This window comes from Hydra vulgaris, chromosome 06, assembly GCF_038396675.1.
Source record: "Hydra vulgaris chromosome 06, alternate assembly HydraT2T_AEP".
Taxonomy (NCBI): Eukaryota; Metazoa; Cnidaria; class Hydrozoa; order Anthoathecata; family Hydridae; genus Hydra; species Hydra vulgaris.
Genome location: NC_088925.1, coordinates 39354606 through 39367500, shown reverse-complemented (window position 1 = coordinate 39367500; position 12895 = coordinate 39354606). Strand labels below are relative to the sequence as shown.

Sequence of the window (12895 nt, the reverse complement as noted above, 5' to 3'; positions counted from 1 at the left end):
TATATATATATGTATGTATATATATATATATATATATATATATATATATATATATATATATATATATATATATATATATATATTTATATATTCATTCTTAGTTGTAATAAAGTGGATAGCTCAAGTGTATCTACAGTTTCTCAGGTAACTAGTAATAAACAAATTCATCCAGACAGTACTTGTAGTTCTCCAAAGTTTGCTAAAAATCCATCTGTTGATTATTCTAAAGAAACATATGAAGAAGTATTACGTTTTGATCTTCCAGATGATCGTAGGCCAGGTCGTAGAGGATGGAGAAAGTCTCCAGACTTTAATGACAGACAAAATAATAAAAATAATCGAATAAGTGATAATAATCGAGACTGTGATTCAACAAATGAGTTAATTGATACAAGTTGGTCTTCTCGAAGTTTTGAAGATTTTAAAGACAGACGAGATCCGAGATCTAGACATGAGCGAGAGCGTCGGTTTAGTTATGAAGACAATAAAAAACAACATTGGCAAAATCGAAATAGACAAGTTAAAACGTATCAAAACTGGAATAATAGAAATGATGACCATAGACAATGGTCAAATGATCACGATTTTCAATATCCTAATGAAAATAATTGGAGAGGACATGATCAAACCTGGCCAAACCAGCAGCAGACCATGCTTTCAGTAAGTTAATGAATTTTTCTGTTCATTTTTAAACAAATCCTTATATATTATGCAGTTTGCTGTTAAACATTTTTTAGGTTTGTATTTACTGGGTGTAATTAAAATAATTGTTTGGTTTGTGGCATCAAAGTAAATAAAATTTTCATATATGAGAAAATTAAAACAAGAATTTTTTCAAAAACATTTTTAAAAAGAAAATATCTTAAAGGTTTTTTTTTAAAATCCATAATAAAAAAAGGAACAGACTTGGTCAGTCTTTTTTAAATAAAACTATGGTTGTCTGACATCCTGAACTAGAGAAAAGAAGTAACTAAACAACTAATGAAACTTGCCAATAATTAAAAAGGAGCCAATCAGAGATAATTGGAAAATCTTAACTCAATTTAAATTGAAAATTGAAAAACTTGTTAACCAGCTCTATAATACAAATTATTTTTGGTCATTGATTATAAAAATATTTTTGTTTTGCAGGTGTTTTGTACCTCTAAGGCTGGTGCAATCAATATATCAACTTATATTAACCCCTTTACTGTGGTGACTGTAATATTACTGTGTACTCAAATTTTTCCACAATGTGATTTTCATAATATTCATTTTCGGTAGCAGTTGACATACAGTCACTGTGGTGTCCATAATATTACATTTAATGTTATTTTTTCTTTTATGAGATGAAAGAACAGATTGCATTGAAAGTTTATTTGTTTGTTTGTTTTTAAAGGTGTTTATCTTAATATTTTGAATAAAGAAGGTATATATAAAGAATTACTTACAAAAGTAAAATTTAGCAGTTTTAAGTTGGCATTTTTTAAATGTTTGTAAAAGTAATACAGTATTGTGGATATGGGTCTTGGCATATTTTTGACAACCAAAACATTTTTTTCAAAATGGGTATATAATAAAAAAGTCATATTTTTTTCATGTGTTATAAAGTTCAATAAACCACAAAAATAAATTATGGTAGATACAAAGAAAAAGTAAAAAGACTTTTTTTATTATTTTCTTTAAAAAAAAAAACTCTACAATTAATAAATATTTTGAAAAAAAAATACCACAGGATAGAGGTTTATTTATGTTTAGAAATACAAATTCTAATTTACAAATATCATTACAATGTCAACTATATATTATATTTTCATTTAGCAAGTTCTTATTACTCTAAAGATTCTTTAAATTTTATTTGATGAACATGTTAGTTATGTTGGTAAGAAACCTAACCCACCACAAGATTAATTAAAAACTTTTAAACCACAAGCAAGATTAATTTAAAACTTTTAAGGACATTTGACTCAAAAGATTTTTTGGGGGAAAGTTGATAAGCAACAGAACAAGTCTTTATTGCTTAGATCAAATTAAAACTAAAAGTTGTTGATTTGAATTTTTTTACAGTTGCGTGTGCAGGTGTCAAAGCAAAGTTGAGGTCTATTAAAGATGATGGAGTCGTGTTTATATTTAAAAAAAAATTATAATAAACTTATGTATCATCTGTTATCTGAACCAAATATGGTAAATACATGATGTCTATAATTTGGCATCCTTTTTTTATTATATTAGTTTAATTTAAAAGACATAATTTTGTTAATTTTGTTTTATTTTTGATTCATTTTAAATAAAATCCTTTTTTATTATAAATAATTAGTTAGTTTATTCAACAAGTTAACAAAATTTAGTTATTTGAATAAATTAAGTTTTTTTTTTTGTAAATATGTTTACTGAAAATATTAATGTTTATATATTTTAAAATATAAATAGTAAGTTATCTGTTTAAGTGTAATTTTTTTTTTATTAGAGTAATCCGTTTAATCCTCAAATAATTAACAGACCTCCTTTGTATCCATCGCTTACTGGTTTGCAGCCACCAATAATGCAAAACCTTCATCAGAATATACATACTCATATGCTTGTGCCACCCCATCCACCTAATATATTTCCTCATCAAATACAAGGAATCAGTACAGGGATGAATGTTATGATAACAAATCAACAAAACCAGCCTATGTTGTCTTCACAGCATAATTCCCCACTTATTTCACCTATTTCAAACCAACAACCTTATAATCCTTTACCAGTTGTTCCAAGTAATGCAACATATTCTTATCCTAATCCAGTTAAATTTGATTCTCCTGCTCAAGATGTTACAGCATTAAATGTTGTTAATCAACTTCAATTGTTATTAAGTGCTGAGAGACTCAAAAATGCTCAAAGTAGCTCTACTCAAGGTTTTTTTTTCTGTTGACATTTTAATAAATAAAAGTTGTTTAACTTTTTTGTTATTGAACTTTTTTTTGTTGTTGCTCCCTCTGGAGCCTCAAACTTGATTAACTTGAGTAACTATTTGAAATGTATCACCTTTGTTGCTTCTTGTCAAGGTACACCAGATTTCACTCGTAACTCAACTTCTAATTCACCTTATCATCCATCTAGTCCTAATCAACCAAAGCTTCCTCCTCATTGGAAAACAGCTACAGATGCTGAAGGAAGAGTTTATTATTACCACACTATAACAAGGTATGTTTTTTTAATCATGTTCACAAATGTTCAAATTGGTTTATTATAAAATTTTCTAAAAAATTACTAGTGTTTTATCAGATTTAACATGAAATTAACTGTTAAGTTTTTTGAAACTCCATTAAATGGAGTTAATGATTTTTTTGTGCTTTCATTTAAATCAAATAATCTTTTTCTTACCTTCTTCTTTTTAAAATTCATTCATAAATTGGTTCTATGTTTGGTTAACAGAGAAACATCATGGGATCCACCAATAGTTAAAACTGAAGATAATAGGAAAGAATCGCCATCTATCAAAAAGCATAAAAAAAAGGTAAAGTCTAAAATACATTTTGGGGAAAAATTTTCAAAAAGAAAAAGAACAAATTTTATTTTTCATTTTTATAAAAGAAAAGTTAAAATTCATTTTCATGCCTTGTATTAAGATAAGACAACTGGCTTGTTTTTATTTTAACATCAGACAGCTAGCTTTTTTTATTTTAAGATCAGACATCTGGCTTAATTTTGTTTTAAAATCTGACAGCTGGTTTATTTTTGGGAAACTTCAATTTGGTTAAAAAGTAAAATTGATGGTTAATATAATTGTTAAAAAATATTTAAAATTCATAGTGTCTACTAATTATCTTTATGTAGCCTATGTTTTTTCGATAATACAGTAGGGCCCCTGGTAACAAAAGTCACAAAGCATATATCAATGGTTTAAAGCACAAAAGACACTTATCCATAACAGACAGTTTCAAAAAAAAAACAAGTTTGTAAAGTTTGAGATCCTCAATTTATTAAATAATTTAAATTATTTCAGATTCGCTTCGATTTATTAACTAATTATAGATTATTTCAGAAGACCAGTAAAGTTGTAATCTTTGTTTATTTTTAATTTCACTAAAGGGATCCTAAACCTTTAAGACATGTTGTGTTCTTATTAAAGAGAAAGATAAAAAAAATGTTTGGGCTAAATTTTTTTGATTAAAAAAAAAGAATGCATGCCAAGAAAAACTACCTTTTTTATTTTAGTAGAAGCTCACCGTTTTATTCCTAAGAGTTTCAGTACATGATGTCATTGATTTTTTTGTTTTCGTAAAAAATCGATTATGTACACAAACAAAAAAATCAATGACGTCGTGAACTGAAACTCTTAGGAATAAAACGCGCTTGAAAAAATTCTGTATTCTTGAATTTTATTCAAGAATAAATTCTTGAATAAACTTGAACTTTATTCAAGAATAAATTCTTGAATAAACTTGAACTTTATTCAAGAATAAATTCTTGAATAAACTTGAACTTTATTCAAGAATAAATTCTTGAATAAAGTCTGCAGATTGCAGCAAATATTATAATAACTTTTAGGCCTATTACAAAACTTTTGTTTTAATCAAAAAAATTTAGCCCAAACATTTTTTTTATCATTCTCTTTAATATGAACACAAAATGTCTTGCAGGTTTGGGATCTCTTTAACTATTATCAATAATATTTAAGACCAAAATGTCAAGAAGTAGGGTTGTGAAGAAAGGTAGACATGTGTCTTTTTAAACCATAGGTATTTTGCACAAAATTATGAAAATTGCACAAAAAATTAAACTTGGCACCTGTTAAATTTAAAAAGAATTTTTAAATTATAAAATAAAAAAATTTTGTAGATATCTTCATGCTTATGATTTAGCATTCAGTAGATGAAAGTCCTCATTCAAAACGTTCGCCACGCATAGCAGCTGCTGATACAACTCATCATCAAGGACCACGCACACCTCCAGATCCACGTTTATCAAAATCTTCAACATCTAAGATTAAAGAAAATTTTAAAAATAAAGTAATAAAATTTGTTGCTAGAAATTTCAAAAAGTTGATGAATTTTTTGTTTTTTATGTTTATATTTTTATATTCATAGCTTACTGCCATAGTTGTGGCTTGTTTAAATAGTTATCAAAGAGCTGATTGCAAACAAGGAAAAATAAAGAATGCAGATGACTTTAAGTTTCTTGCAAGAAAGGTATTTTTAATATCAAATATACATTTAGTAAAACCAGAAAATCTCAAAAATATTAAATTTTCAAAATTAAGAGTTGAAAAGCACAATAAAGATAATACTTTGCAGTTAGCATTATTTTATTATTATTTGCAGTTAGCATTATTTTTGTTTTTGTTATAGTTTAGTTTCTTAAATATAATTTTGAAAATGACAAAGTTGACTAATAGCTAAAGTATTTTTATTTTTATTTGAAATAAATTTTCTATTTAAAACCAGATTTTTTTTTGGAATTCACCTTTTTTTTTATATTAGTCATTATCTGTAAGCTGTCTTCTTAGTTTAATTTTTGTCATGGTTGACACTTGTAAAAAGTATTAAAACTTATTAACTCAATGTTAACTTAATAAAGATAATTTTTCCTAAAGAGATATTAGGAAAAGTTTGCTAATAAAGTATTAAATAAAAAAACATAATACCTATAAAAGATATAAGGTCTTACAAGCTGAAAATAAATTCTATCAGTTAAAAGTAAAAAGATCTACCAGCAAAAAAAAAATAAAGTAGATTGCTGTCCATCGAAGACAACTTTAATACTACAATTGGATTCAATAAATCTTAAAGATGTTACTTAATACATTGAAAGAAGAGAGTTTACAGATGATACCATCATAACAAACTTTATCAAAGGCTCTAGAATTGAGAAAAACCTATCAGTTATTACCATTAATAAATCAACAGTAGAATGAGAAGATTGAAATCTGTATTGATGATCAGGAAGTTATTATATCCAAGATGAGAGATTAAGTGTTTGTTAGTTAAAGACTCAAAAACCTTGTTTATGATAGGAAGAAGACTAATGGGACAGCAGTTAGATGAGTCAGATCACTCTCCAGAATTTTTGAAAATAGGGATAACAGAAGCAGCTTTCCAGCAGGCTGGAAAACAAGACTCTGATAAGCACTTGTTAAATAAAGTTCAATTTTTTTTTGAGTATAGATGACAGCTCCGGCTGAACATTTCTTCAAGGCTATAATAGGTAGGTTGTCCGGACCACAAGCTGTAGAAGAGTCTGAGCAGGAAATCAATTTAAATGCAAGAGCTTTGGTGATACAAATATCAAGCAATGGATCAACCTGTTTGTTGGCTATATCAGATAGGATGTGATTAGTGGAATCAAGAAATAAAATTAATGAAAAGTTCTAAGCAAACAGTTCAGCTTTGTCTTTAGGTGAGGTAACAAAATCTGAACCATGGAAGAGAGGTAAAATAAAAGATTTTCCCTTGTTATAGACACTGTTAAAAATTCTCCAGAAGTCTCTGGAGCCTAATTTTTGAGATGATATACAAGATTCTGTGACCTGAGAATAGTGGGCTTTAGCGTTAGACAAAACCTTTTTACAATAGTTTCTAGCAATAGTAAACAGACATCTGTTTTCTAAATAATTGTTTTGGCGATAGATATGGAAGTAATAGTGAGGATTGGAAATTGCAACAGCACGATGAGAAGAAAACCATGGAAAAGAGTGAGGCTTGACTTGAAATTATCGAAAGGGAATAAAAGATTCCATGCTAGCTTGAATCCAATATGTTACATAAGAGAAACATTTGACAGCGGGAAGACAAAAGATTTCAACCCAAGAGCCATCATGGAGAAAATCACGGAAAGAGTCAGCTTTAAGGTAGTTGTAAAAACTGTGATCAGAAGCACCTAAGGGTGAATGTGGAGAAACTGAATACTGACTAGGATCAGGAACTAGATACAAGTCGAGTAGAGGAGGTAAATGATTTGGATTGTCTGAAAAGTGATTTGGAAAGTTGACTATTTGTGTTAAGGTGGCTCATATAGAAAAATACTCGATTTAAAAAAAAAAATCCTTTTTTTTTTTTAATACACCATTTGATTCAAAATTTATAACTCTTTCAGAAAATATATACATTTTGCATAAAATACTTACTAATATTACCTTAGTTAAACTTTTTTATTGGTCATTTTCATTTTTTTGCTAATAATTTCTATTTATCGGAAACTTTGGTCATGGTTTTCATAATTTTTTAATTTTATTCTTTTTCTGAACTTCAAAACATGATATCTCAAGATTAAAAAAAGCTTTTTAGCTGAAATTTTTAGTGTATGTTCCTTAATCATTAAGATTTCAGATGTACTAAAATGATCAAGTAAGAATAGTTTTATCAATTTTTATAACACAACAACTGTTTTTTATTATGTATAAATTTGTGATTTTTTTAAGTATTGTATCCCGTATTTAATATTTTAATTATTTTGTCATTCTTTTAGTAGAAATGAATGAAAATAATGTAATGAAGCTATAACCAAAAAGTTTTTGAGTTTAAACCAATATTAATCAAGAAACTTTGTTTTGAATTTTTTCAAATTTGCGTTTTTAACTCTGATTTTGTTGAAAGTTGCCTAAAATATAATTTATTTACAGTTTTTTTTAATAAAATTTGAGTTTCTTATATCATCAAAAATACAATAAGATATATAAGAACCTTTGGAATTTATTATATTAAAAAAATTTTTTTTTCTATATGAGCCACCTTAAAGTCACCAACAACAACATTTGCTGAAGGATAAAGAGAAAGGGCTTGGTCAATTTGATCAGAAATAACATCGTAAAGAGTGCAGTCTTGAGATGAAGGAGAGCGATATAGAACAAAGAGAAGATAGAGTGAAGTGGTGTTAAATGAAAGCACATAAAAGAATAGACTCTGGAATCAAACCTAGTTTCTGGACAAATGAGTGAATTCTTATAAATGTTAATGCCTAGGCCAAGCATGTTACTATTGAAATTTTTACAAATTAAAGGAAGATAACCATCAACACTAAGATCATAAGATGAGACAGCTAAACTCAAATTAGTCTCACAATGAGAAAGTAGGTCTGGTAAACTTTGCAAAAGATAAGACTCAACCGAAGAAAAGTTACTTTGAAGACCACTAATATTAGTAAATGGATTAAGATATTTAATAAAGCACAAGGAAAGGAACCTTTGTAATTAGTAAAAAATAAAAAAATAAATAAAACCTTGGGTTACTGCCCAGGCCAAGCATGTTACTATTGGAATTTTTTCAAATTAAAAGAAGATAACCATCAACATTAAGATCACAAGATGAGACAGCTGAATATACATATTTGTATGTGTATATATATTCATGTGTGATACATATATGTATGTATATATGTATGTATTTATGTATGTAGTTATGTAGGTAGGTATGTAGGTAGGTATGTGTGTATATATATATATATATATATATATATATATATATATATATATATATATATATATATATATATATATATATATATATATAATATATATATATATATATATATAATGTATATATATATATATATATATGTATATATATATATATATATATATATATATATATATATATATATATATATATATATATGTAACACCCTATAAATAAAATTTCGGACAAATTTTAATTGCATTTATTATGTAATTTATTTCATGCACGCAAAAAACCTTTATACTTATTTGAAAGAGGATTTTATAATCTATTTAAATTTAATTTAATTAGGGTTAAAAATATTTCTTAAATATTGAAAATGAAATGGTCAAAGTAAAGGACCTCGAAAAAATTATGGAAATTTTTTTCCAAAAAAATCGAGAAAAAGGTAAAGCTAAGCAGTTTATGGAATAGGGTTTACCCAGATCAACTGCTTACGATAAAATTGTAAAATTGGAGAATGGATCTCTAAAAAGAAAAGTTGGAAGTGGTCGAATCGCTAAGGTAGCTACTAAAGAAAATATTCCAAAGATTGCTGCATTTTTTTAAAAATAAGTCAGGGTGCTTCCAAAAGAAAGTAGAAAGATCCTTCTCAATATTCTGACCAAGTAAGATACAATTTGCGTAAAAAGTACGAGGACAAGCTCTTAGTTTCTTGTTGCATCAGCCCCCGTGGAATAAGCCCTCTTTATATTCATCACAGTAAGCAAGCAATCAACCAGTACACTTATAAAGAGATACTAGAAAAAAATTTACTTTCTCTAGTATCAGAATATTATAAAAAAGACAATGAGTTTATCTTCTGGCCTGATCTAGCTCTATCACATTACGCAAAGTTGGTCATCGACTTTTTAAAATTGAAAAAAATCAAAGTTGTACCCAAAGATATAAACCGAGCTAATGTTCCAGAAGCAAGACCAATTGAAAACTTTTGGGGTGATTTAAAACGGCTAGTGTACGAGAATAATATTATCAAATTTTAAGCTAACATTTATTCAATCAATACTACTTTGTTTTTGTCAATTTATCAACTCTTTAAAGGTTTAAAGGTTAAAACTAAGTAGTATTGCTTGAATAAATGGTAGCTTAAAATTTGATCTTTTAATGATAAGTTCTGTTAATTATACTGATTCCTGCTATCACCACATTAGGTAGACTCAAAAAATACAAAGCAACTATAACTTCACTGCTTTGTTTTTGTCAATTTATCAACTCTTTAAAGGTTTAAAGGTTAAAACTAAGTAGTATTGCTTGAATAAATGGTAGCTTAAAATTTGATCTTTTAATGATAAGTTCTGTTAATTATACTGATTCCTGCTATCACCACATTAGGTAGACTCAAAAAATACAAAGCAACTATAACTTCACTGCTTACATCTTAGAAATCTTTTAGTATGCTCGAGTTACAAAGGTTTTCATATACCCTAATCTACTCTATATATACATACATACACATATACATATACATACATACATACATACATATATGCATGCATGCATGCATGTATTTATGTATGTATGTATGTATGTATGTATGCATGCATACTTAGATACATATATGCTAGAAAATTTTGTTTGTAATTGAGATTTTAACACACCAAATAAGTTCAAAAACTGTTGTATAGGGAGACCGGGGATACTTCTGATTTGAGCATATTTAATAACATTGCATTTTTTCAAAGTTACATTTTTTTTTGTCAAACTGCAATGACTAAGGTATATTTTAACGTTTTAACTTTCTTTATATTTCTTAATTTTCAATGTTTAAAATCTTTTTTTTTATAATGCTAGTCAAATGTCCGAAGTTACCCCGGAGTTGCTTCTGTTATGTATAGAGGAGATAATGGGCATCAAATAAATAAATATGCGATTTCAACAATGATAGTTTATTTTTCATTTATAAATTATTGCTATTAGTATTCATCCAAATGGCACTTAAAATATATCATATCCTTAAAACGACATATCATGGAACATCAAAATTATCAGCATTGCTGTCATTAATCCATCGTCATCAAGGTTATATGTACTGAGGTTATATGTATTATTGTTAAAATCTGTAGGTCTATTGATTCATCTGACTATGGTTCTTAAAGGATTCTTTATTAATTTTAGTCGTCCTCGATTATTAGTGTTTGATTTCCGTGATGCAGCTTTAGAATACGGATGAACTTGTTGTGGAGTAACATGTGAATCAGTAAAGATGCGGCTTTTATATATATTCACTCGAGAATTCTTTCGTGCGGAATCAATCTAAAATGTAATTATGGTGTTGCAATTGTTATTTTGAAATCATTGCAAAAGCATCGGACAGTTTGAATTTGGACAATGTCTAAAATGTCCGATGTCTCCTAATCAAGGGAAATGTTACAATTTTTTTTATAGATCACAAATACTTACATTCCCAAACGTCAACAGATAACCGTTTGTTTTAAAATTGCACTAACTCTGACAGAGTTCATAACTAGGATCTAAATGATTCACTTGAACTGAAAATTTTGCATCAAAGAACCAAAAAATCGTTTTTTTAGCGGGAAACTGTCACCTAACTATTTTTAAGCTAAGAGCGCATGACTACCAACATATCGACCATAGACATCATTGTACTAATGTTAGCCGGGTAGGAGATTTCTAAATATCCATCTCCGTGTCCGAAGTCTTCCCGGTGTCCCCTACTGTAAAAGAAAATTTTATTTTATTCTTTACTAATCCAATATGTTTAATTTTAGCTAACTCACGGTCTCATAATGAAAGAAATTCAAAGAATTAAAAACGAGGAACTGCTTGTCTGCAATGATTCTGTAAAAATTAAAGTCAAAGACTATATAAGGAATTATATGAAGAAGTTCGGTCCATTCTACATTAAATCGTAATCGATTCAGACTATTTTATTAGTTTATTTTTTAATTTTATTTTGATAGAATAAATCAAAAAATTAAGATAGTTTAAATCTATTATATAAAATGTTCTGTCTAATGAAACAATTTTCAAGCACGCTTTTGTTTATTTTGTTAAGATTTAACTAATCAATAAAATCGAAGTTCAAGAAAAATGATCAGCTCTTATGAAGTAAATTTATACTATGATTTAGTTTTACCGGCCCACCTTATATAATAGGTTTAGTTTATGTAAAATGTATTTTGTGCTAATATGAAATTTTACGAATCAAAATTGCTCGATTATTTTCGGTTACATTTTCTTTTTATTGTATTGATGTTTTGTTGTAAATGTGATAGTGAACAGTTTTAATTAAAATCAAATTTCTTGTACTTATGACTATCTTTTTTATCTTTCTGTCATCAATTTCATTTATTTTTTGTTTATAGCAGTAACAGTAACCTGTGTATCCTTGTTAGTATTAAAACCTTTATGATAAGTAATTTTTGTTGTTGTTGATATATATATTTTAATATAAAAAAAAGATGACCACAGCTAGTAGCTGTGGTCATTAGTGATCGACCGAAACCGAAATTTGAGCCGAAACCACGGCGATCTATACTGAAGGCCTTGCCATCGCGCAAACATCGTATTTGACTGGGGGCCTATTTTTTAAACGGCGAAAACAAAACAAAAATTTGTTTAAGTAATTTTATATTAACTCAATAAACTTTTCACTCTCGAAACGTTTTATTTTAAAATAACAAACTGAAATTCCAACAAAATATTTCTTAATTTATAAATTTTTCTCAAATTAATCAAACAAAACAATAAAATAAAGATCAAAGTCATGCCATATATATATACATATATATATACATGTATACACATATATATATATATATATATATATATATATATATATATATATATATATATATATATGTGTGTGTGTATATTTATATATATTTATATATATATATATACATATATATAATGTATATACATATATATAATGTATATACATATATATAATGTATATATATATATATATATATATATATATATATATATATATATATATATATACACATACATACATATGTATATATATATATACATATATATATATATATATATATATATATATATATATATATATATATATATACATTTTATATATATGTATATATATATATACATATGTATGTATGTGTGTATATATATATATATATATATATACACATTATATATATGTATATACATTATATATATGTATATATATATATAAATATAAATATACACATATATATACATACATATACATATATATATATATATATATATATATATATATATATATATACATTATATATATGGATATATATATATATACATATGTATATATATATGTATATATATATATACATATATATATTAGTAAAAACATTTATCTTTTTTCTTCTACTCTGAGTTTTGCCATTACTGGTTCTTTAGGAAGAGTTACTAAATCTCAAAACCTATTATATTTTGAGATTTAGTAACTCTTCCAGAAGATCCAGTAATGGTGAAACTCAGAGTTGAAGAAAAAAGACATTGAACAC

At 26.6% G+C, this 12895-nt stretch overlaps 1 protein-coding gene across 2 annotated transcripts in view; it reads left to right on the top strand.

Moving 5' to 3' along the window:
• Window positions 1–11794, top strand: part of LOC100200309 (histone-lysine N-methyltransferase SETD2) — a 67899-nt gene extending 56105 nt beyond the window's left edge. For both annotated transcript variants that reach the window (XM_065800095.1, XM_065800094.1), the window contains exons 18-24: window positions 102–660; window positions 2447–2876; window positions 3027–3165; window positions 3397–3478; window positions 4827–4973; window positions 5052–5153; window positions 11144–11794. In XM_065800095.1, coding sequence (XP_065656167.1) covers window positions 102–660; window positions 2447–2876; window positions 3027–3165; window positions 3397–3478; window positions 4827–4973; window positions 5052–5153; window positions 11144–11287 — 1603 coding nt within the window. In that variant the 3' untranslated portion in view covers window positions 11288–11794. The remainder of the gene's footprint in view (window positions 1–101; window positions 661–2446; window positions 2877–3026; window positions 3166–3396; window positions 3479–4826; window positions 4974–5051; window positions 5154–11143) is intronic.
• Window positions 11795–12895: the final 1101 nt, after the last annotated feature.